General features: G+C 39.1%; 1 protein-coding gene across 1 annotated transcript in view; it reads right to left on the bottom strand.

Annotated features, from left to right (window-relative positions):
* Nucleotides 1–25596, bottom strand: part of SORCS2 (sortilin related VPS10 domain containing receptor 2) — a 265638-nt gene that overhangs the window by 107338 nt on the left and 132704 nt on the right. Inside the window, exon 10 of the mRNA XM_036765080.1 lies at nucleotides 20775–20851. Within this exon, the coding sequence (XP_036620975.1) occupies nucleotides 20775–20851 (77 nt within the window). The remainder of the gene's footprint in view (nucleotides 1–20774; nucleotides 20852–25596) is intronic.

The raw sequence follows: 25596 nt of genomic DNA, 5'->3' as shown, positions 1-25596 counted from the left end.
AATCCTTGACTTAGTTTCCTTACAAAGTTGTTTGGAGGAAAAGACTTGATAAAATTCAAAAGTATTTTAGCTATGTGAGTTATTATAAATATTCAGTGATAGTCTCACTGAGAGGCAGAACATGTGAACACAATTTTGAGAAAGACAAGGCATTCAGAATAACAGCGTGAAAAAGAGAGAGATCCCAAATACAAATGGGCTGAATTTCACTCTGTTTCATGTTTTCCTTAATGAGACATTTGAAAAGAAAAAGGAACAAAACGGGGCAGGGGTTTTTGTGCTGGTGGTTGTATTGAATTTCATCTATCCAATTTTGTTCCATTTTTTCTGGCTCCGGTGAAGCTCCTTGAATCAGAAAGGCAGCAGTACCATCAAATCCAGTTGCAGCACAGTTCACCAGAGATTTGGATGCTAGATTAGTGCTAAGTGGAGCAAAAATAAACTTGCTATTCAGATGGCTTCATTCAAACAGATGTTTATCCAAACTAAGCCGTATGTATGGGAACACTTTCGGACAAAACAACAGACAAAAAAAATTCAGAAACTCATGGGATCCTTCGAGGCTGGAATGTGAGGAAATGGGGGGAAATGCTAATTGGATGGTTTTTTTTTCTTTTGAATTTTAAGTTTGTTTCAGATTGTTAAAGCTGAGAATCCCAGGGGTGAAAGCAGACAACTGTGCAGGAAAGAAAAGGAATACAAGCAGTTGTCAACAAATATGAATGATATCCCCCACCTAAAGGGTGCATGAGGATACTTCTTTGATTCAGTTCAATTTGAATCAATTCAATTTGACAAGCATTAATGAAGCAACTTAGGGCAGCAAGGCTCTCTCTTGAGCCCTTTTCTTTTTTCCTCCCTATATTCTCTCAGTTGCCAGCTAGGTGGTACAGTGGCTAGAGCACTGTGCTCGGAATCAAGAAGACTTATAATCATGAGATCAAATCTGGCTTCAGACACTTACTAGCTGTGTGACCCTGGGCAAGTCACTTAACCCTGTTTGCCTCAGGTTCCTCATCTGTAAAATGAGCTGGAGAAATAAATGACAAATTACCCCAGTATCTTTGCCAAGAAAATTCCAAATGGGGTCATGGAGAGTTGGACACATCTGGAGTAACTCAACAACATTCTCTCAGTTTGTATTTTCAACAGTTCCTGTGAGTTAAATGAAAATTTCTTTGTCGATGATTCACAGATCTATATACCTAGACCTACGCTGTCTCCTGACATCAGTCACACATCATAGACTGTTTACTGCTCATTCCAAGTGCATGTACTATAGACATCTCAAACTTAACACGTCTGAAACAAAACTTCCTATGCCTTTACATATCTTGGTCTGAAGTACTTTCCCTCCTAATTTCTACCTCTTGGAATTCCCATCTGCCTTCAAAGCTTTTTCCTATAGAAAGCCTATCTTAAGCTTGTCTTCTCAGTTTCTAGTTCCCTCCTCCCAGAAATTACATTGTATATATTTAGTATTTAATTTCCCAATTTCATGCTGTTTCCTATTAATAGAAGGCAAACACCTTGAGAGCTGGAAGCATTTCCCTCTTTGCACTTGTATCTCATGCACCTGGCACGTAGTAGAGACTTATTAAATGCACACTGAATGAATGAATCAGTTGGGAAACAAGGGACAAGTAGACAAGAGGAAGGCCTTGAGACTCAAAATCCTCCTCTTTATTTTATTTGTCTGGATATGACTAAGGTGCTGTGTTGGAAGGCATGGAAAATACAGAAGCCTTTGTCATGAGTGGATGAGTGGAATCAGCTACCTATGTGTGAGAGATCCCTAACAATAAGGAAGGCTTTATTTTTCAGTAGAAATGACACTGAATTTGAAGTCAGGAGGCCAGAATTTCAATTCTGGCTCTGCCACTTACTAAGGTATGTGACTTTGGCAAATCATTTAATTTTTTGGGGGGGTGCTAATTTCCTCTTCTGTAAAATTATGGGGTGGAACTATACAACCTCTGAGATTCTTTCCATTTCTAGATCTCTGACTCTAATTAGAGTTTCAAAGAAACATAATGTATGCATTTGAAATGAACAGTAAGTTTCCTCATTTAATAGAGGCTAAGAAAGGATGGAGAAGGCAGTGTGATATAATAGTAAAGATCCAGCCTTGAAATCAGTAAGAACTGAGCTCATGTCTTTCCTCTGACATATATAGTGCTTATTAGTTGTGTGATTCTGAGCAAGTCACTTAACCTCCTAGCGACTACCTTAAGCTACAGAGAAGGGATTGTTCTACATGTAGAAAGAAGAGTTCCTTAAGCTGATAAAATCAAAACATGGCAAAAACAACAGCAACAAACAAAAACCAAGGATAGCAAGAAAAGCCAGAACTTTGGATGAAATGAAGTCTCAGAATCCAACTCTTGGGATTTGAAAATTGGAAGGGACATCTGGCTATCTGGTCTAACCAATACATAAAAAGAATCTCTCCTATAACATGCCCAGCAAATATTCTCTACCCAAGGCTGGAAAATTATGTTCTTGTGTCACTTTTGGTTGGTAGACTTCTTTCCTCCAGACATCCAGAGAGACAAGCCTCAATGCCCAAGGTTAAGGGGGAACTATGACTATGAATTCAAAAATGGCTCCCCTTGTCTTAAATTGGAGTGGCTCTCCAGGACTCCAATGCCTTCTTTTTGAAAGTGGACATGTGACATGACAGGGTGTCAGGCAGATCTTACTGGTCCTCTGGGGCCAATGTGTCTTTTGTTATCCCATCATCCCCTGCAACACATCACCCACACCTTAGCAAACTTAGTTCTTCTTTACCACAGCTGCCTCTCACATCACCAGTGATGCACGTGTGTGGCATGTTTTTTTTTAAACCTGGAATTTCTGTGTGTCATGGCTGTATATTTATGAGAGCAGTTCAGCTCCAGTGTTATTGCTCATATATGCCTCTGACTTTACAAGCATAGGTTAATGCACTCCAGACCGATTGTTCATTGCCATTAGGGTAGAAAATGATCTTAAGTCATCTAATCCAAGCCTCTGCGTGCTTCCAGGACAGCAGCCATTCAGTCTCATATGGCTTCCTGTATTTACAACTTAACTCTTTCTAGGAATGAATCCCTTATCCTATAGTCACTGAAGCTTGAGATCTTGAGTTGTCCTTGTCTCTTTCCTCTCTCTGCCTCTCATACCCACTCAGTTGACAAGTACTACCCTAGATAATTCCACAAGATTATTTGTATTTGTCCATTACTCTCTATTTCCATGGTCGCCAAGCAAGTTCAGGCCCTCATCGCCTCTCTCCTGAACTGCTGGAATGACTTTCCAACTGGTCTTCCCACCTTCCCACCCTTCTAATCCTCCATTCAAACAGCTATTAAAATATTTTTTCTAAGGTATAGATTTGACTGTGTCACTCTGTTTCTCAAAAGACTTTCAGTAGCTATGTATTGCCTATACTATGAAATTTAAAAATTCCTAAGATAGACCTTTAAACTATTCCATAGTCTAGTTCCAACCTGCCTTTCCAAAATTATTCTTCATTACTTCACCCAATGCCCTTTATTTTTAACATTTTTTTAAACATTTTGAGTTTTGAATTTTTCATTTGTTTCACCGTTCCCCACTCATTGTGAAGGTAATAAATGCTATATGATATTATACATGTGAAATCATGTAAAACATTTCCATATTAGCCATGTTGCAAAAAAAAATCAAGAAAAGTGAAAAAAATTATGCTTCAATCTGAATTGAGATTCCATCACTCCTTTCTCTGGAGATGGATAGCATTTTTCATCATAAGTCCTTTGGAATTGTCTTGGATCACTGTATTGATCAGAATAGTTAAGTCATTCACATTTGATCATCATGTGTTCTTGTTGTTATGGTGTACAATATTCGCTTGTTTCTGCTTACTTTACTTTGCATCATTTCATAAACATGTTCCCAGGTTCTTCTGAAACCATCCTACCCCTCATTTTTTATAGCACAATAGTATTCCATCACAATCATATACCACCTCTTGTTTATCCATGCCCCAGTGGATAGGCAGCCCCTCAATTTCTAATTCTTTGCACCACAAAAGAGCTGCTATAAATATTTTTGGGCATATTGGTCTTTTTCTTTTTTTCCTTTGATCATTTTGGGATACAGACTTAACAGTGGTATTGCTGGGTCAAAAGGTATGCACAGTTTAATAGCCCTTTGGCCATAATTCCAAATTGCTCTCCAGAATGTTTGGATCAATTCACAACTTCACAAATAGTGCATTAATAGGCCCTGTTTTCCCACATTCTCTTCAAACCTTTGTCATTTTCCTCTTCTGTCACATTAGCCAATCTGATAGGTGAGAAGTAGTACCTCAGAGTTGTTTTATTTTTCATTTCTCTGATAAATAGTGATTTAGAACATTTTTTTCTTATGACTATAGATAACTTTGATTTCTTCTTCTGAAAACTGCCTATTTATATACTTTAACCATTTATCAATTGGGGAATGATTTGTATTCTTATAAATTTGACTCTGTTCTCTGTATATTTGAGAAATGAAGTCTTTGTAAGAGAAACTTGCTGTAAAAATTTCCTCCTTTTTTCTGCTTTCCTTCTAACATGGCTGCATTGGTTTTGTTTGTGCAAATCCTTTTTAATTTAATAGAATCAAAATAATCTATTTTACTTCCCATGACTTATCTCTCTTGCTTGGTCACAAATCCTTCCTTATTCATAGATCTGACAGGTAAAATTTTCCATGCTCCCCTCATTTGCTTATGATATCACTTTTTATGTCTAAATCATGTAGATATTTTGACTTTATTTTGATATACAGTGTGAGATGTTGATCTATACTGAGTTTCTGCCAAACTGCTTTCCAGTTTTCCCAGCAATTTTGGTTGAATAGTGAATGCTTGTTCTAAAAGCTTAGATCTCTGGGTTTTGTGAAACAATAGTTTTGTGAAACAATAGATTACTATGGTCATTTACTACTGTGTATTATATACTTGATCTATTCCACTTATGAACCTCTCTATTTCTTAGTCAGTACCAGATTGTTGTCATGATTACTAGCTTGTAATAGAATTTGAGATCTGGTACAGCTAAATCACTTTCCTTCACATTTTTTTCATTGATTCCCTTGAAGACCTTCTTGACCTTTTGTTCTTCCAGATGAATTGTGTTATTACTTTTTCTAGCTGTATAAAATACTTCTTTGGTAGTTTGATTTGGTATGGCGCTGAATAAGGAAATTAATTTAGGTAGAATTATCATTTTATTATAATGGCTGGAACTATGCTTCAGCAATCAATATTTTTCCAATTGTTTAGATCTAACTTTATTTGTATGAAAAGTGTTTCGTAATTGTGTTCGTATAGTTCCTGGGTTTGTCTTGGCAGGTAGACTCCCAAATATTTTATATTATCTATAGTTATTTTATATGAAATATCTCTTTTTATCTCTCACTGCTGGACTTTGTTGGTAATATGTAGAAATACTGATGATTTATGTGGGTTTATTTTATATCCTTCAACTATGCTGAAGTTGTTAATTATTTCAACTAGTATTTTAGTTGATTCTCTAGGATACTCTAAGTACACCATCATATCATCTACAAAGAGTGACAGTTTTATAGCCTCATTGGCTATTCTAATTCCTTCAATTTCTTTTTCTTTTCTTATTATTATAGCTAAAATTTCTAGTGCTATATTGAATAATAATGTTGATAGTGGGCATCCTTGCTTTACCACTGATCTTACTGGAAAGGATTCTTGCTTATCTCCTTTACAGATAAAGTTTGCTGATGGTTTTAGATAGATGCTACTTATTATTTTAAGGAAAGACCTATTTATTCCTGTGGTTTCCAGTAATTTTTAATAAGAATGACTATTGCATTTTTTTCAAAAATCTTTTCTGAATTTATTGATATGAACATATTATTTTTGTTGTTTTTGCTATTAATATGGCCAGTTATGTTGATAATTTTCTAATATTGAATGAGTCCTGCATTCCTGGTATAAACCCCACCTGATCATAATGTATGATCTTTGTGATATATTGATTGCTGTAATCTCCTGGTTAGTATTTTACTTAAAATTTTTGCATCAATATTCATTAGGGAAATTGGTCTATAGTTTTCTTTTTCTGTTTTTGCCATTTCTAGTTTAGACATCAGCACCATATTTCTGTGATAAAATAAATTTGGTAGGACTCCTTCTTTGCCTATTTTTCCAAATAGTTTATATAGTATTAGAATTAGTTGTCTTTAAATGTTTGGTAGGATTCATTTGTGAATCCATATGGTCCTGGGGTTTTTTTCTTATGGAGCTCATTTATGACTCATTCAATATATTTGCCTAAGATAGAGTTATTTAAGTATTCTATTTCCTCTTCTGTTAATATGGACAACTTATATTTTTGTAAATCTTTATCCATGTCACTTAGATTGTCAGATTTATTAGCATATACTTGGGCAAAGCAACTCTTAATAATTCCTTTAATTTCATCTTCACTGGTGGTGCATTCATCCTTTTCACTTTTTGTTACTGGTAATTTAGTTTTCTTTCTTTAAACAAAACATATTAACCAATGGTTTATCTATTTTATTATTTTTTTTAAATAAAATCAGCTCTTAGTTTTATTTATTAGTTCAATTTTTTGTAACTTTTAATTTTATTAATCTCTCCTTCAATTTTTTTAAGATTCCAGTTTGGTCTTTAAGTGGGAATTTTAAATTTGTTTTTTTTTCTAGTTTTTTTTTAAATTTTATGCTCAACTCATTGATCCGCTTTTTCTTTATTTTATCTATGTACACATTTAGAGATATAAATGTTCACCTAAGTAGTGCTTGGGCAGCATCTCATAAATTTTGGCATGTTGTCTCATTGTTGTCATTTTCTTATTAAAATTATCATTTCTATGATTTGTTCTTTCACCACTAATTTCTTAGGATTAGATTATTTTGTTGCTATTTAGTTTTTAATCTATGTTTCCAGAACCTTTTATTGAATGTAATTTTCATTGCATTATGGTCTGAAAAGGATGCCTGTAAATTGTTTTCTTTTTCTGCATTTGTTTGTGAGGTTTTTATGCCCAAATACATAGCCAATTTTTTGAAGGTGTCATTTACCTGAGAAAAAGGCACCTTCCTTCCTATTCCCATTCCATTTTTCTCTAGAGGTCTATTATTTCTAACTATTCTAAAATTTTATTAATCTCTGTAACTTCTTTCTTATTTGTTTTTTTTTTTTTTTGTTATATTTATCTGGTTCTAAGAGAGGAAATTTGAGTTCCCCCAATTTACTGTCTATTTCCTCCTGGAACTCATTTAACTTTTTCTTTAAGAATTTAGATGCTTTGCAATATGGTGCATATATGTTTGGTATTGATATTACTTCAATGTGTATGGTACTTTTAGGAAAATGTAGTTTCCCTGCTTATCTCTTTTTAATTAGATCTATTTTTACTTTTGCTTAGTTTGAGATCATGATTGCTACTCCTACTTTTTTTTTAACCTAAGCTAAAGCATAATAGATTCTGCTCCAACCCCTTACTTTTACTCTTTGTTGGTTTCAAGTGTGTTTTTTGTAAACAAGGTATTGTTGGATTCTGGTTTCTAATCCATTCTGCTCTCAGTTTCCATTATATCAGTGAGTTTATCCCCCATTCCTATTCATGCATTTCCCTTCACCCTATCTTTATATGTATAATCTCTCTCTCTCTCTCTCTCTCTCTCTCTCTCTCTCTCTCTCACCCAGTCCCTCCTCAAAAGTCTGTTTGGCTTCTGACCACTGCTTCCTTTAATACACTCCCCCTTCTATCAGTGCTTCCCTTTCCCCTCCTCCTTCCCTGTTGGGTAAGACAGATATCTATGCTGAACTGAGTGTGTCATGTCCAAGTCTTCCTGACTCCAGTTGGGGTTTTCTTGGCAAAGACAACAGAGAGCGTTGCCATTTCCTTGTCTAACATTATACTTTGGAAAAAATTAAATGAATTTTTTCCCTTGAGTCTCACAACAGCCCTATTGTGTAGTGAGTGCAAGTATTAGTATCCCTATTTTACAGGTAAGAAAACTAAGACCCAGAAAAGTTGAGTGATTTGACTGATGTTTCATAGCTAGCAAGTGGCAGAGCTGAGACTCAAGGGTAGTCTCTGATGAGGGCCCAGTCTCTGGAAACCCCCTTGAATCTGGAATGCAGTCTCTGGGAGCCCCCTTGAACCGTCCTTGAATCTTCCAACTGGATCTGGCCTTCCCCTAAGGCCACAAGCCTCACATTATCATTAGGCCCAAATCTCTACCTAGCCTTGCCCTTTGTTGTTCAGCTACTTCCCACCCTTAATCCCATTACCTCACCTTGCCCTCCTTGGACTTCCCCTCAAGACCCTCCCTAGACCCCTCTTCTGGTCACCCCAGACCACCCCTCAATCCCTCCCACAACCTTTGTGTATATAATCTCCATCTTGCCTCCATGAAGGTGGTCAGAACCAATCTAGCTCAGATGGGTCTGGCCCTTTTTCCTTACAGGCGTCGCAAGGGGTGGGATCTCTTGGGGCAGGCTTATTTGGCTAACTCTTAATAAACTTTATCTTTCCCCTTGGCTGAGAAAGCTTGAGTCGAATTCTTTCGGCAGGACCCGGTGTGTCAGTACTTTGGGGTGTCGAGCACCTCTCACCCCAAACCCTCATCAGTCTCCTGATTTCAGATGTATTCCTTTTTTAACTATATCACATTGTCCTAACAAGATGGAAAGCTTTTTTGTCTGTCTCAATCAGCTCTCTTCGAAGAGCCAGATATTCCAAAGGCCCAGCTAGTCAAGGAGCTATGAAATAGTGAGGACTGAAGTGATGCTCCAGGAAAGAGTCACAGGGGACTTGGGACCCTCAGCTGTTCTCTACCTCCCAGTAACCATTATTCAATAAAGTCCAGTCTTCTAATACCTCACCACCCCTCCCCCCAACACATACTCTTTGATCCAGTAACATTGGCCTCCTGGCTGTTTCTAGAACAAGGCACTTTATCTCTTGGCTCAGGGCACTTTTTCTGACTCTCCAGCCATTTCTGGAATGCTCTCCCTACTCTGCTCCTCCTACTGACCTCCCTGGCTTCCTTTAATTCCTGACTAAAATCTCACCTTCTAGAAGAAGCCTTGTCCAACCCCTTTCTGGTCCTTCCCTTTGTTATTATTCCCTGTTTATCCTGTAGATAGCTTTGTATGTATTTGTTTGCAGGTTGTCTCCTTCATTAGACTGTAAGCTCCTTGAGGGCAGGAACTGTCTTTTGCCTCTTTTTGTATCCCCAGCATTTAGCACAGTACCTAGCACATGGCAGCCACTAAATAAACATATATTAAATTGAATTGAATTAAGCATTGGTATTCTTGCTGTGTGGTTCCAGAGCATCTGAATTTAAATCTTAGCTTGGCTACTTAGCAATATCGTGACCCTGGGCAGGTCTTTAACCTCTAGGCCACATTCTCCTCAACTGAAAATAAAGAGTTTTGGACTAAAAGATTTCTAAGATTCCTCTCAGCTTTAAATCATACAATTGCTTGAGGGGTCATGAAGCCCTGGAGATGAACCTCTCATTAACCAGCAGTTGTTGGATAGCTTCCTAAATGGAGGTAACCAAAATGCCTGAGGCTACTATGGGAGCAGAGCCATCCTCACTGAAAAAAAAGGCCTCTGACCAAGCCCCTGTATGTTTAGAATGAGCAGGTGAATATAATGTTTGTGGAGAACAAATTGCTGCATGAAACGGAACTAATAGCACACGGGGGTGAATTTTCCCTCTATGCCTTCCTGTTTTCAGTATAATGTTCTTCAAATATCTAGACACTGATTTAAAACGCAGTGAGATCCACTAAGGACAGCAATGCTGATACATGGCTCCATTGTCCAGGCCCTGGGCCCCAGGAGCAATCAAATTGAATCAACCAACCTTCATTAAGTGCCTGCTGTGAACAGAGAACCCTGTGTTCTGCCCTTGGGTGGAAGTAAAGAGAAATGAGCCACAGCTCCTGCTCTAGAATTCTTTCACTTTAGTGCTAGAGGAGACTTTTAGAAAGCTTCTCTTCCGTGTGGTACAGTGGAACCAGAATTGGCTCTGGCATCAGAGGTCGTTGGTCACGCATGGCAGTCATGTCTGACTCTTTGTGACCCCATTTGGGGTTTTCTTGGCAGAGATACAGGAGTGGTTTGACATTTCCTTCTCCAGCTTATTTTACAGGTGAGGAAACTGAGGCGAACAGAGTTAAATGACTTGCCCAAAGTCACACAGCTAATATCTGAGGCTGAATTTTTAACTCAGGTCCTCCTGACTCCAGGCCCAATCTATCCACTGCTCCACTTAGCTGCCCTCCAGCACCTGAGGACTTGGGTTCAAATCCTTACCAGTGGAAGTTTCTTAGGTAAGGGAGAGGGCTGATTGATCCATTTGAAGGAACAAGATACTCTAGACCTTTATCAGGTAAGATCAGCACTACTGAATCAACCAATCAAAGTCATTAAACTAATGCCCATCCTTTATATCTTCTCTAAAATAGTAAACTAATCAGGATTCTAGCATTTCAATGGCAAGCCAGAAAAGAGTAGTTCTCATTAGAAATTTTACTGATAGGAAATCTCTCCCCAAAGCCATCAAAAATTTAAAGGAAAGTTCAAGAAGCGAGAGGAGCTTTCACAAGGCAATAGTGATGAGGGCACAGTCTCTGGGAACCCCCTTGAATCTGGAATACAGTCTCTAGGGAGCCCCCTTGAACTCTCCTTGAATCTTCAGACTAGATCTGGCCTTCCCCTAAGGCCATAAGCCTTACATTATCATTAGGCCCAAATCTCTACCTAGCCTTGACCTTGGTTGTCCAGCTACTTCCCACCCTTAATCCCATTCTCTTGCTTTCTGGAGTCTGACCTCATCCAGGTCCCATCAAGCTGCTCCTTAGACTCCTCCTCAAGACCCTCCCTAAACCCCTCCTCTAGTCACCCCACACTACCCCTCAATCCCTCCTACAATCTTTGTGTATATAATCTCCATCTTGCCTCCACGAAGGTGCCCAGATTCAACCTAGCTCAGTTTAGATTGAATCTGGCCCACTTGTGAAAACAGGTGTCACAAAAGGTGGGATTTCTTAAGACAACCCATTATGGTGAATCCTTAATAAACTTTGTCTTTTTCCTTGGCTGAGAAGGCTTGAGTCGAATTCTTTCAGCAGGACCTGGTGTGTAGGTATTTTGGGGTCTCGAGCACCCCTAAAAACCATCATTTTGCTTAAACCTCTTCAATAGGAGATTTGAAGTTCATTGAGGAACGGAACTTTGTCTTCCCTAAAGTTTACAACTGCCCCAGTCTTCTGTATGTAGTAGATCCTTAATATTATTTTTAATTAAAAACAATTCAGTATGTAATTAATTGTCAAATGATTGGTGATAGGAGATTATGTAATTTTAGGATTTAAGGTTGAAAGAGATCTTAGAATACAGAACATATAATGTCAGAACCGGAAAGAACCTTAGAACATAGAATAGTTTTAGAGCTGTGAGGATCTCAGAGATCACCTTGCCCAACTCTCTCACTTTAAAGATAAAGGAAATGAGGCCCAGGGGGTAGAATATCTCACCCAAGGTCACACAGGAAGTAAATACAAAGATTCAAAGGAGGCAGGGGTGACTTCTGGTTGGGGTAATGAGAGAAGGCTTCACAAAGGAAGTAGGGTCCAAGATGAGTCTCAACAGATGGGTATAGCCATTGGACTGAAGGAGAGGTTATGGGAAGGACATATATGGTAGATGATCCCATGAGAATAGAAGGTTAGAGGCCTGGGACAGCCAAAAGCAAGGCCTATTTATGGGAAAGCTAAAACAAACAAACAAATACAATCCTAGTTTGTCTGACAAGGGCTTGGGGGAAGGAATAGCAGGAGAGAAATCTGGAGGAGGCAACTGGAGCCAGAATATGGCAAGTTTTGAATAATAACAATAGCTGGCATTCATAAAGTACACTAAGGTTTACAAAGTGCTTTACAAATATCATCTGATTTTATCCTAACCCTGAAAGGTAGGCATTGCCCTTATGATCTCCATTCTACAGATGAGAAAACTGGGGCAGACAGAAGGCTAAACTAAGGAAATAAAACCTCTATCTTCGAAGTATTCGAAGTCAATAAGTTTTTAAGCAAAGGAATGAAAAGCCCAATCTGGTGGCACTTGTAGTATGAAGACACTGAAGGTGGGAGACCTAGACTATAAGCTGTACAAGAGATGACATCTCAAATGGGGGTGTTGGTCATGTGAGTGAAGAGTGGAGAAGGTATGAGGGACACGCTCGAGGGAAAACGAATAGTTCTGGCAGTTTGCTGGAGGTGGGAAAAGAGAAGAGGAAGAGGACCATTGGAATCAATGAAGCTTTAAGGCAGGAGAGTGACGTGATATTTTAGGAAGAGAAATCCATCAACAATAAAGAAGTATAAAAGTCTAGCTGTGAGGTAGGGAATTCTCCTGAATAAGGAGAGAGAATCTAGGATGGGATTTTTGCAAAGGCAAGATGAATAGGGCCTGACACCCAAATGTAAATGAGATGGGGGAAGGAAAAAGAGAGTCAATGATGGTGCTGTATAATTGGATGAACATGGGGTCAGAGGACCTGGGTTCAAATCCTGTCTCTGTCACTTACTATTTTTGTGACCTTCAGCTAGTCATTTAAACTCTCCAGGAGTCAGTTCATTATCCCCTCTGGAAAATAGGATGATTTCCAAAGTCCCTTCCAGCTGTAATCTTTTATTTTGAGGAAACAGGCACATCATTTACTCCTCACTTTAAAATGAAACTAACCTTTATTTTGAGACAGAAGCACTTCCTTTTGGAACTTCAGGAGACTGATCTCAAATGTCCATAAGATTTACCAACATAACAGAAGGATGATTATTTACACAGTGAATCGATGTGGTATAATGGGGAAAACACTGGGTTAGGGATCAGGGGTCCAGGTTCAAATTCTTGTTCAGCCACTGATTTGACAAGCGGCCTGAAGCAAGCCCTTTAGTCTCTGGGCCGTCTGTCTCTTGACCTGAAAAATGGGAATTAAAAAAGAAAACCACAACCCATCCCAATCCTTCCACCATATGATAATAATCAAAGATTTATAAAACACTTTCCTTCAAACGACCCTCTAGTGCTTGTTCTCCTTTCCTTGGAGAGATGGGGGGATGGGTGCTGAATGTTGTATATGCTGCTAGTCACCAAATCTTGGTTGGCTTTGCTAAAGTGTTTTTTTTTCTTTATTACAAAGAAAAACTCCCTGTAAGGTATGGGGAGGTTGGGAGAAGGATATATTTGAAAATAACAGTGATGTAAAGACAAAAGGCAGCAGTAAAAATTTTAAAACACTGTAAGGGAGATAACAGGAACATTATTATCCCCATTTTGTAAAGCGAGGTTCAGAGAGTTCAAGTTACTTATCTAGAGTTGCAGGGTCAGCAAGTGTCAGAGTTGGGATTCCCATCCCATAAGGAACTCTCCTGAGTTCAGGTCCAGCATGCTCCCTACTCATCTAGGCTGTCTCTGTGGGGTTGGTGTGATGATCAGATGAGATAATGATTATAAGAGGGTTCTGTAACCATAGAGCACTGTATACATTTAAGTTATTGTGACTGCCCTCTCTTTTTTTTTCCAGCAATTGAAGCCGAGATCCCAAACACCAAGTTTGGGAAACCTGTCTTACCTTTCACATTTTAATTTTGCATATGTGTGCGTGTGTGTGTGTGTGTGTGTGTGTGTGTGTGTGTGTATGAATGCTCTGAGGTTATTACAGCTGCAAGGGACCATTGACTATAGAGAACAGAAAGACAGAACTGGAAGGGAAGCAGAGATCATCTTGTCCAAACCCATCATTTAAACGCAGCAAAGACAAAAACGAGGCCCTCAGAGAGAAAGGTTACATGGTCCAAGGTCCCACTTAACTAATGACAGTCAAGATGAGAGCCCAAATCTTATAATAATAGTAATATTTTAATTTACATAGCACATTACAGTTTATAACAATGACTTACATTTGTATAGGATATTACAGTTTGCCAAGTTGTTTATATATACATACAATAATAGTTAATATTTATTTAATTAATAATTTTTAATTTTAATTTAATTTTAATAAATGTTTAATTTAATTTCTAAAATTTTAATTTAATAATTATTATATGATACTCATGTGCCAGGCACTGTGCTAAGTACTTTACAGTTATTATCTTATTTGATCTTCACAACAAACCTGGGAGATAAGTGCTGTTCTTCATTTTACAGATGAGAAAACAGGCAAACAGAGGTTAAGGGACTTGCCCAAAGTAAGTGTTTGAGGCTGGATGTGAACTCAGGTCTTTCTGGCTCCAAGCCCAAGTTCTCTGTGTTGCTGTGGTAGAGTCGTTCAGTCATATCCGACTCTTTTTGACCCCAAAGACCATAGCATACCAGGCCTTTCTCTCCTCCTCTATCTTTCAAAGTGTGTCCAAGTTCATGTTTGTTGCTTCCACGACACTGTCTATCCATCTCATCCCTTACTGTCCCCTTTTCCTTTTGGCTTTAATTTTTCCGACATCAGGGTCTTTTCCAACAAGTGCTGTCTTCTCATGTGGCCAAAGTATTTAAGCTTTAGCTTCAGGATTTGACCTTCCAGTGAACAGTCTAAATTAATTTCTTTAAGTATTGACTGATTTGACCTTCTTGCCATCCAAGGACTCTCAAAAGTCTTCTCCAGGACTACGATTTGAAAGAGCTCTATCCACCGTGCCATATGCGTATGTATACATATGGCATATATATAACTACATACACACACATCTGACCACTGGACATCCTCAAGCATAGGCTGGACGGTCACTTAGTAGGGATATTATGGAGAGCTTTCCTATTCAGGAACAAGTTGGACTCCATGATGGTTAAGATCTTGGCTAACTCAAAGACTATGTTGTAGTGATTTGCTATGGACGTCCAACCCAAGTCTGCTGACCCCAAGTCCTGGGCTCTTTGTGCTCCGCCTCAGTATCACAACATCAACAAAGGATGCAGAAATGACCAGAGACAGGGAAGCCACTTAGGCTGTGACTGCTCCCTAAGCATAAAATGTCTGCTTTATTTTCCATCTCATCTATACTCCTATCCCCAAGATTGTTATTTTGACTTAGCACCTGTCTATTCTCCTCTGTTGGGATGTTGTTGTGTATCCTTACTTCCTTTGACTATTGTTCCCAGCATATGTCTTCTCTGCCTTGGCTTCTATTCCATTGTCTATGTTATCTCATCCCCATGCCGGCCAATTTCAAGGCTCTCTATATGTTAGCTTATCTTTATTGCTGTGAGTCTCGCTGCTGTCCAAGCAGTGTGGCAATTACAGCTCCATTTTCCTCTCCCAGTCTGAGACACATACAGGAAGGATGCAGCCAGCACAGATCAATACTGGGGACTCATCGGTTCAATGTGCCATAGAAAGGATTTACAATTGGGGGGAACTTTATGGAGCGTGGATTTAGAGCTGGAAGGGACTTGAGCCATCATCTAATTCCCCCTCCCCCCCATTTTATAGACTGAGGGCCAGAGAGAAGGTCATGTGGGGCACAGGAAGCAGAGCAGGATGTTCAAACCCATGTCTTATGAAGGGCTTTCTCCAGGACACCGTATGCCCCTTTTCTAATTGGTGCCTATTGATTTGATTTTGGTGGCGATAGTGGCTCACATTTCTATAGGATTATCTCATTTATAATGCACTTTACATATATTATGTCCTCAGTGTCATAAGGTCACTTAGAGCTGGAAGGAACCTTTAAGGCCATTTAGTCCAGTCCCTTCACTTGACAAGGAAAGACACTAAGGCCCAGAGAAATTAGTGATGTGTTTGTGGCAGAATTGGGATTTGAACCCAAGTCTCCTGATCTCCAACCCAGTATTTTTTTCTGCTATACCAGTTTACAACCCACCTGTGAGGTAGAGGGGTGTGCCCCAAGGCTCAGAGTAAGAGTCAGAGCTAGACCTTGAACTCGGGCCTCTCAATTCTGTGCCCAGTCATCTTTGCTCTGCACCACACTGTCAAAATCTCACTCCTTTGTGAAATGTGGGAATCCTGCTGACATTTGGGGTTAGTGAGACTTCCAAAATAAAATACTTCTTCCTCAAAAAAATTTAAAAAATCCAACCACAACAAAAGAGAATGAATCCAATTTTATTCAGGGAGTGAACAATGTGGGCGTGCCCCCAGAGTTTTAGGGTACCTATTTTGTTATCAGAGGTGTGGGTGGGTAGGACTGCTAAGAAGATTTAATAAGTTCTCCTACGGTCCCCATGAAGGTTTTAATTAAAAGAAGTTACCCAAAGCCACTTTTCATTTTTCATCTGGTTAATGAGAGACCAAGAGGCAGTGTCTGATGGAAAATTATGGCTGGTGTTAGTAGGCGGATCTCAAATCATTAATGTAAGTGCTTCTCTAAATGCAAATGCTATGGGCACATCTGCCTCACCCAAGGACTCATTTGGGATGAATTTTTTTTTAAGGGAAGAAGTGATGGGTGAGTTTACTGTTCAGAATTGTCTGAATAATCAAGGCAGTGTGTTTCAGGAAGGCATTTCAGGTCGAGATATATGTCAGTAGCTCCCAGGTAAGGGGGAGCCATAGATAAATTTGGAGATAGTGCTAAGTAGAAAGGCTGCCTCACAGAGTACCTCTCTTCTTTTAAGATGTAGTTTGAGCACCATCTTTTGTATAAAGCCTTTTCTGGTCTCCCCAACTTTAGCTGCTTTCCTTCTTAACTTATCTTATATCTAACTACTTGGTATACATTTGTATTTTATTCACTCTATATTTATGCTGTATATATGTTTATATGTGCTTGTCTCTTCCATTAGAGTAAATAAGGAGTGTTTTATCTTTTTTACTTGTATCCCCAGTGCCTAGCACAGTCCCTTACACACAGAAGGTGTTTGATAAAATCTTGATAATCAATACGCCATTAATTAATTGGACATAGAGTCAGAGAACTTCATTTGAAATTCCGTATCTGCTACTTAACAGCCTGTTTAACCTTGAGTCAGTTATTTTGCCTTTCTAGGCCTTGCTTCCTCATACATAAAGGAGGGGATTGGGGATTGAGCGCATGAACTCTACGGGGAGTCACCTGCCCAAGTTCATCCACCAAGTCAACTTCAGATCCAGGACTTGAACCAGGTTATCTGATTCCAAGTCCCATCCTCTTCCCACTCTACTGCCATCATATTTTTTCTGGCATTTGATGACCTAAAATCACAGTACATAGACCAATGCATGAGCACAGATCTAGTGACTAGGATGCTGAGAGATCACATAAGAACATCGGTCCCTGTGATGTACTTTGTGCCCTCGTTTCTTGTCTCTTTGTAAAGAGAAAAAAAAGACTTTGATAGTAGCAGTGTAGACACTCTAAGGTGCTCTATAGTTAAAGCATATAAGCTACTTGAGTTTAGGCCTCTATTTTGGATGATATTAGATGTCCCTTCCAGTTGTGATATTCTAAGTTCTGTGTTTTAGTACTCCCTTTGGCCCTTGGGCAATATCTGGTGATCTCTACTCTAGCAAATGAAAGGTTCTACCACAGTAGGGGTTATGTTTTCCTTAATAATGTTTCACCTGGCTTTGGTATTTTAAGATGGAATGTAGACCTTCAATACTTGGGACTATTTCATCTTGGTCTTGGGGATCCTACTGCCCAACATAGCCTCCCACATGCTAATAACTCTTCATTGAATCACATTGATTTTACAAAGGGCTTTCCACTCTGTACATTGGTGGAGTGTTCAGTATGGGTATCATTGAACCCCCTTTTACAGATGAGGTTCATAAGAAGTAAAATGATTTGTTCAGGACCATACAGCTCTCAAGAGTCAGAATTGTGATTGGAACTCAGGTCTCCTAACTCCAATGCTAGTGCTTTGCCCACCATACCACACACATTTCCTAAACATTTTCTCTTCTCAACCCAAGGCTGAATGCATTTCTCTACACTGCACACACTTAATAAATGTTTGTTGAATTGAATTAAAGGATCATACATAGGTTTGTAGTAGAGTTATTTGTGTATCCGTTGAAATTCCCCAATAGATTTTAAGCTCTGTGGGAGAAGGGGCTGTGATTTATTTGATTTTGTATCCCCAGTGGCTAACTAAGAACTTAAATGCACTAGGCACTTAATAAATGGTTTTATTAAAGCTTGACTTCAATCCAATATACACTCTAGCAGGTCCTATCCAGCTGAAAAGGCCTCAAGTGTGGGCTGGTGATGGATTGTAAGTCTCCTAACGGGGAACCAGCCTAGCTAACCATGGAGAGGCTTGTTGCCAAAGTATTAGCTTCCAGGTGATAAATTGTTTTGGCTGCACCAACCCATGAAGCTCCTCCATCAAGTAGTGGTGGAGCTGTGATCTACATTAGTAAAGAGCTCCCCGCCTTCTCCGCTGCCCCCCCCCCCCGCCCCCATCAATGAATCACAGGGCTTTCAAAGAAGTAAATTTTCAACTATTAACCACACAGACTGCAGCCTCAAATGGGCAAATGGACCCAAAAAACTATCCTACTATGATAAAATCTGCCGATGTCTCTTTTTTATGGGACTTATGAATGCTATAGAGTAGCAGCTGCTCGCTTGGGGTTACTCGTCTGGGAGGGTGGGCAGGGACAGTGTTGCTATTCCTGCTCTTGTTTGTCTCAACCCAGTGCCTTCTGTTGGGTATTGACTGGATCAGGCACTAGAGGAGGCAATCTAGAATAATGCCCGTCTACCTTTTTAGGTAGTTGGCATCTCCCTGGCCCTAGAATAATCACAGCCTACCATGCAGAGAGCTGTTAGCTACGCTAGTCATGAGACAAGAGACACACATATTTCAATACTCTATACACATGGGAAACCTCTCCAGTTTAATAACACCTTCCAGAACTCATCTTCCTGAATTCAAATCCGGCCTCAACACTTACTAGCTGTGTGACTTTAGGCAACTCACTTTACCCTGTTTACCTCAGTTTCTTCATCTATGAAATGAGCTGAAGAAGGAAATGACAAACTACTCTAGTATCTTTGCCAAGAAAACCTCAAATGGAGTCACACATTCTCATATATGACTGAAACGATTGAACAACAACAACCAACACCACCAGAACCCACAATCCACTATAACAGCCGTTGAATATCCCAATTTGCCTCGACACCTCTTTAAAGCATTGGAGGAAAGTTTTAGTGGGGTTCGATGATCCTGTATATTCAACATGCAAATCCTCACAAGACTAACAATTGGCTCCCAGGTCATAACACATCAGAGGAAGTAAATTAGAAGGTGGGAAGGGTTCTCAGAGACAGGCATGTGAGAATGGTAATGGGAGATAGTAATGGTAGTAGGTATAATGCAACATTTCTCAACATTTTTGTCTCAGGACCCCTTTATACTCTTAAAAATATTGAGGACCTCTTTTTTGATTGTCTGTGTCATATCTATACATATTTGCCATATTAGAAATTAGAACATCTTAGTATTATTGTGAAAAATTATCATTATATTAATATTGTGAGGAATGATTATTTCTCTCCTGTATTTAATAGCTAATTATTGGATCAGGACCAAGGTTTTTCCCCTTTTCTACTTCCTCATCCAGAAATCAACCAGTGTGGGGAATCTTGGACAAAGACTTATGGAAGCTAATATCTAATCAGAGATAGCAAAGAAAGTCTAGGTTTTGGGAATGGATGGATTCCTGCTACCTGTGTTTATTCAGACAGGTCTGAGAAAATGTGGATTCTCCCTTTTGTCAGAAGGGTGATATGGAAGCTGATAGCTCTTTGACCAAGATTTCGGTGCTCAGTGTCACTTATCTCAAGACCCTCATTGGAATACAGCCCAGCCCCTCACTGTAATATTCATTCTGTCACATGGTTAACCAATCAGAATTGATTGCCACCTCTTTCAAAAGACTTATAAACAGTGAACCCACTGCCATCAGATGTTTTTGGTGTCACTGACTTCTTTTATTAATAAAAGTTAGTATTATTAATAAAACAATTAAGTACCTAGAAACGATGTTTCTCAAATGTTTTAAACATCACAGAATTATTATGAAAATAGTTTTTGACCTCATAGCCTGCCTGAAAGGGTCTCAGGGATTCCACCCCCTTTCCCCAGACCATACTTAAAAAACCATGAGTATAGCAGAAGGGCACTGGATTCAGAGTCAGGGCACCCATGAAAAAATCTTAGTTCTGCCCTCACTACCTGTGAGTGGCTTTGGACAAGTCATTTTCCATCTCTGAGCCTCAGTTCACTTCACATCTGTGAAGTGAAGGAGCTGAATTAGATTGAGATCCCTTCTGGCTCCAAATCCTCTGAATTATGAGGCCTGACTTAGAGAACTAGGCCCACATCTTCTGGATGGTCAAATAAACCCATGCAGCCTTCAACAAGGGTCTTGAGTTGAATACTGTGATCCTATATGGAATGTAATTCAAAGGAGCTCTGGACATTCCAAAGTAAGATGTACACCGAACAGTGTAATTTTCACTCAGGCAACATGCTAATTGGTCAACATATGACACCAAGCCTCCAATCAAAAAGGACTGAGCTGTAGGCAGTTTGCTTCATTGAAGGAATAAGAAAGAGTCTCAGCATCTTTCAGATAGCAGATGAATAGTTTGGGAAATCTCATACACACACACACACACACACACACACACACACACACACACACACACTTTCCCAGATTTACAGAACTTGCACGTCCCAAAGAAGGAAGGTGACTGTTAGTTGGCTTTTCTGTTTTCTTACCTGACGCCAAGTATTTCCACAGTCAGATGTGATGTACATTTCTTCCTTGTATTCTACCAGCTGAGAGCCCAGGTTACCTGGTTCAAAAGACAATTGGTCAAAGGTTACTGTTGGAGTTTCATGCTTTCTCTCCATTTTAGTTTGGGAAGGCCACATCCACCTTCTGTATGCAGATAATTTAAAATTATAGAATGTTTTCAGAATTGGAAGAAACCTTTGAAAAGAGAGAATGGATATTTTGAGTCAGAAAGGACTTGAGACTCACAACATAACTATTACGGATATGTTCTACATGACTACACATGTATAATCTATATCAAATTGATTGTCTTCTCAATGGGGGTGGGGGTGGGGGGAAAGGAAGGGAGAGAATTTCCTGAGGAAACTTGCAGTTTGTTAAAAACAAATGTTAAAAATTGTTTTTACATGTAACTAGGGGAAAATAAAATGCTAAAGAAAAGCTCAGAAAAAAAGAAAAACAAGAAGGGACTTGAGAACACAGACTATTAGAGCTAGAAAGGATCTTGAAAGATAAGGCTAGAATTGGAAGATGCCTTAGATGTCATCTAGATCAATCCCTTGATTTTACTGATAAATAGGTTCCCTGGTCGCATGGCAGTTAGTGTTAGAGCCAAGACTAGAACTGAGGTCCTGATTTTTAGTCCAGTTTTCATCTAACATAGAGCCTTTCCTCCTATTAGCCCTATTCCTCAATTTCTGAACTTTAAGACCATGCTCCTCATATTGCTGGTTTTTCTTGGAATTTCTCAGTACCTAGCACCTCCTCATCCTGGTAAAGCCTACCTCTCCTGCTTCCACAGTCACCTTGGGATGTCCTTCTTCAAGGACCATTTCCCCCAACCTGCTTTTTTAGAGGGGGGAAGGCAGGGCAATTGGGGTTAAGTGACTTGCCCAAGGTCTCACAGCTAGTAAGTATGTCAAGTGTCTGAGGCCAGATTTGAACTCAGGTCCTCCTGACTCCAGGGCCAGTGCTCTGCTCACTGTACCACCTAGCTGCCCCCCAACCTCCCAATCCTTCTCCCATTGGAGGGTTCCCTTAAGGGCCTCCATTTTGAGAAAGGGCCCAGGCCAGCCTGCTTTTGTTCTCCCTCTAGACCCTTTCTGGACTTCCAAACCACCCCTCTACAATGGGTACCTCTATTCCATCCTCCTCTCACTTTCACCTCTCTTTTTTGTATTGTTTTTCCCAATTAGAACATAAGCTCCTTGAAGGCAGGAATTATTTTTCTTTTTGCTTGTATTCATAACGCCAGTGGTAAGTAAAATGCTTGGCATATAGTAAGAACTTAATAAATGCTTATGTCTTTTCATCCTTCATTGGGGAATATAGCATATAATACATTCTTATTGGATTAATATCATATCAGCTACAAGTGTATAACTAAATTGTAATCCTGTTCTGCATTGCCACTTAATACCAATGTTAAACAGACCAAGGATATTTACAATAGAACAATCAACAACATTTATTAACCACTTACTATGTGCCAGGCACTGCAAAATAGTAAACATTGTATGCCATTTAGTTAACCAAATCTGATGTCCTCTGAGGAGGGTCATTTCTCAGGATCCATTCAACTCAGAAGCATTTCATCAGGTTCATTTTTATTAAGATGATATATGGGATGGACTATTTTTTATGTTCCATATTCTAAGGTCTGTTCCAATTTTATCTTTCTGTGTTCTAACTTTCTATGTTCCTTTCTAGCTCTAGCCTGATTAGGTTAAAGGGGAGCATACTATGCTTATTTCCTTTTGGAACAGAGCTCCTTTTCAGAAGGACAGTGACAAAGTGTGTGGCATAGTGGAAAGGAAGCCAGGGGTTAAAATCCTATCTCTCTGGGCAAGTCATTTCTCTCGTTCTCTAAGATTATGAATTGGGGAGAGGGACTTGACTTCATTAGCAGAGGGAGTTTCCTCACTCTATGTGAGGAGTTCCCTATAGCAATGAAATCATAGGGCCAGCCCCTCCCTCCTACTGATAAGTTGGAGAGCTCCCAGAAGAGGACATCCAGGATGGTGACAAACTTTGAAACAAGCTATGATTGACAGAACTGGAGATGCTTAGCCTGGAGAAGAGAAGACTTGTTGGGGGAAGGGGAGGAAGAGAGAGGGTGAAGATTTTAAAAATATATTTTAATTGATACTTTTTGTGTTTAAATCACTTAAATTTTCCCCCAGCATCCCTCCTTCTCTCAGGGAGCCACTCATCTTGGGTGAGGAATGATAGCTGTTTGTTAGAGGGTTATCATGTGAGTGAGAAAGTAGATTTCTATTTGGCTTTAGAAAGCAGAGCTTGGAGTAATAGGTGGGATTTGCAGAAATAGATTTAAACTCATTGCAAGAAAAAAATGTTAATAATTCCCTAAATGGAAAGGACCACCATGAGAGATATTGGGTTCTTCGACTGTAGAGGTATTTAAATGAAAATGGGGAGACTACTTCTTAACAATGTTGTAGAGTGTATTCTTGTACTGGCATAGGTTGGATTAGAGGGATCTGATGGTTCCTTCCAATCCAGATTATGTGGTTCAGAGGTTTGATGGTTCCATCATTCTACCAGCCACAGAAGTAGTCAACTCCACCACCTTCAGAGCTGAGAATCCCATACATATGAGCTGCTACAGAGTCCTATTATCCAACTTCATATCATACAGAGCATCTCAGAGCAAAACACATCAAAGAGCAGAATCTGATCCATGGAATGCTGCCATGTAAGTGCAATTTCCTGAGGAAACTTGCGGTTTGCAATTTCAATTGACTAGATATCTGTCGTTTAAGAGACATCATCTATCTTCTTTGCTTCCAATAGCAAAACTGTCAAGCTGGCAATCACTTCATATGGAAACAGGGAAATAATGGTAGAATTCATACAATATAATTGTAGAATGTCTGATTTAGAAGGAACTTAGAAATGAAGTCTAATCATCCTATCTTACATGCTTAGAGAGGGATGGTGACCCACCCAAGGTCACACAGACATTTAGCATTATTTCTGAAATCACCACTTAAAGGGACAAAATCCTTGATTAGTTATTACATTTGCTTCAAGTCAAAATGTTCTCTCATAGGAAATTAGCACTTTATAGGTTAATGGATCCATTGCTTAAATATTTTGAAACATCTATGATTTTATTAGCATGGGTGTTTACTTTGACTCAGACCCTTCATTACTTAGAAGACCGTCTTCATGAGTTGCTATGACAAGATAGATAAACAGATAGATAAATAGACAGACAGACAGACTGACCGACAGATAGATAGATAGATAGATAGATAGATAGATGACTAATTCACAATGCTGCAGCTAAACATCTGGTAAAGAGCCCCTTCACACTTAACCAGACTGGCTGGCCCTTGGAAGACAAATGTAGTCTTTCCCAGACCCATATTTAAAGACCTTACAGTTTGTACCCATTGTCAGATAACATAGAATCATTTCCACACCAAGATGAAAGCATTGGAGGAGAATTTTAGTTGAAATATTGATGGGTTACGTTTGAAAAAAAATTAAATGCCCTAAAATTTTACAGGAAAGTGAGACTATAGCATAGGTTTGATATAATACATGACCTATCACCCACTTGCCATACCATTATTATATATAGTGATGGAGAATGTGTCCCTGTTACCTGAGCCTTACCCTAACTCCTCTTCATGTCCCCTCTCCCCTCCCCCATAATAGCTTGGAGTACCAGACATCAAGTTTACCAAACACTGTACTAGAAGTCAGGATACTCAGATAATGATCCTGGTTTGGCCACCAGTTGGGTGAGGGTAGGTAAGTCACTTTGTCTTGATGGCCCTTATATCCTTATCTGTAAGATGGGTTTGTTGGAAAAGACACTCCCTAAGGTTTTTACTAGTTCAAGCATTTTATGCTCTCTGCTCTAAAGTCCCTGCCAGTTTTGTCTGGAGGTTTATATTCTATTTTAAATGGATACATTATATGAAGATTTATATGGATATATTAGTAACAACCTTTTCTCTTAGAGTTCCCATAGTTTTTGGGTATATAATTTACAAAATTATAAAAGAGGTAATTTATGATTCTCTAATGTATTTCTTTGTGTCATTATTTATTGAAAACATTTATCCTATCACAACCATATTGTATACATTTTTCTCTGTTTATGTCTTATGCCTCAATTAAATCGTTGTCTAAACTTTGTTAAGTGCTCTGTCTATAGCAGGAGGTTAATAGACACTTGTTGGTTTATACTGTATTGCATTGAATGAAAGATTAAATGCTTACCGTATGTCAAGGAGCGTGATAAGCTCTGGGGATGCAAAGATAGAAATGAAGAGCAGAACTATCATATTGTAATATACTGTATCATAGAGAGACTAGGCCAGAGTCATACAGCTAGTAAGTAGTGCTGTAAAATTACAATTCCAACCTGGTCTTCAGTTCAATGCTCTAAAAAACAAAATAGCCTACCCTCTATGCTCTGAGTGTGCCTTAAGAACTGGTAGAGAAGATGAGGACCTACATGGTATGATTTAATTCGACTGGGCTCAAAAATCGCTCCTTGATTGCCTGTCATGGTGCCTGGATTCTTTTCAGCTCATGAGATTTTCAGTCTTTCAGCTTGCCCCTGCCGCTTTAAAGTGCTAATAAACTGGGAAAGGAGAATAACACTTTAAATTTTTCTTCCATAAATTCTCAGTAATTAATTGACAGATGGGTAAAGAGCATGAGGGAAACCAACAAAATTAATTTTGTCTACAGCAGGGATTCCTAACCTTTCTCCTCTGGCAGTTGAGAAAAGCCTTTGGACCCCTTTTTAGAATAATGTTT

This window comes from Trichosurus vulpecula, chromosome 6 (genome assembly GCF_011100635.1).
Source record: "Trichosurus vulpecula isolate mTriVul1 chromosome 6, mTriVul1.pri, whole genome shotgun sequence".
Taxonomy (NCBI): domain Eukaryota; kingdom Metazoa; phylum Chordata; class Mammalia; order Diprotodontia; family Phalangeridae; genus Trichosurus; species Trichosurus vulpecula.
This window is presented reverse-complemented; position numbering and strand designations above follow the sequence as displayed.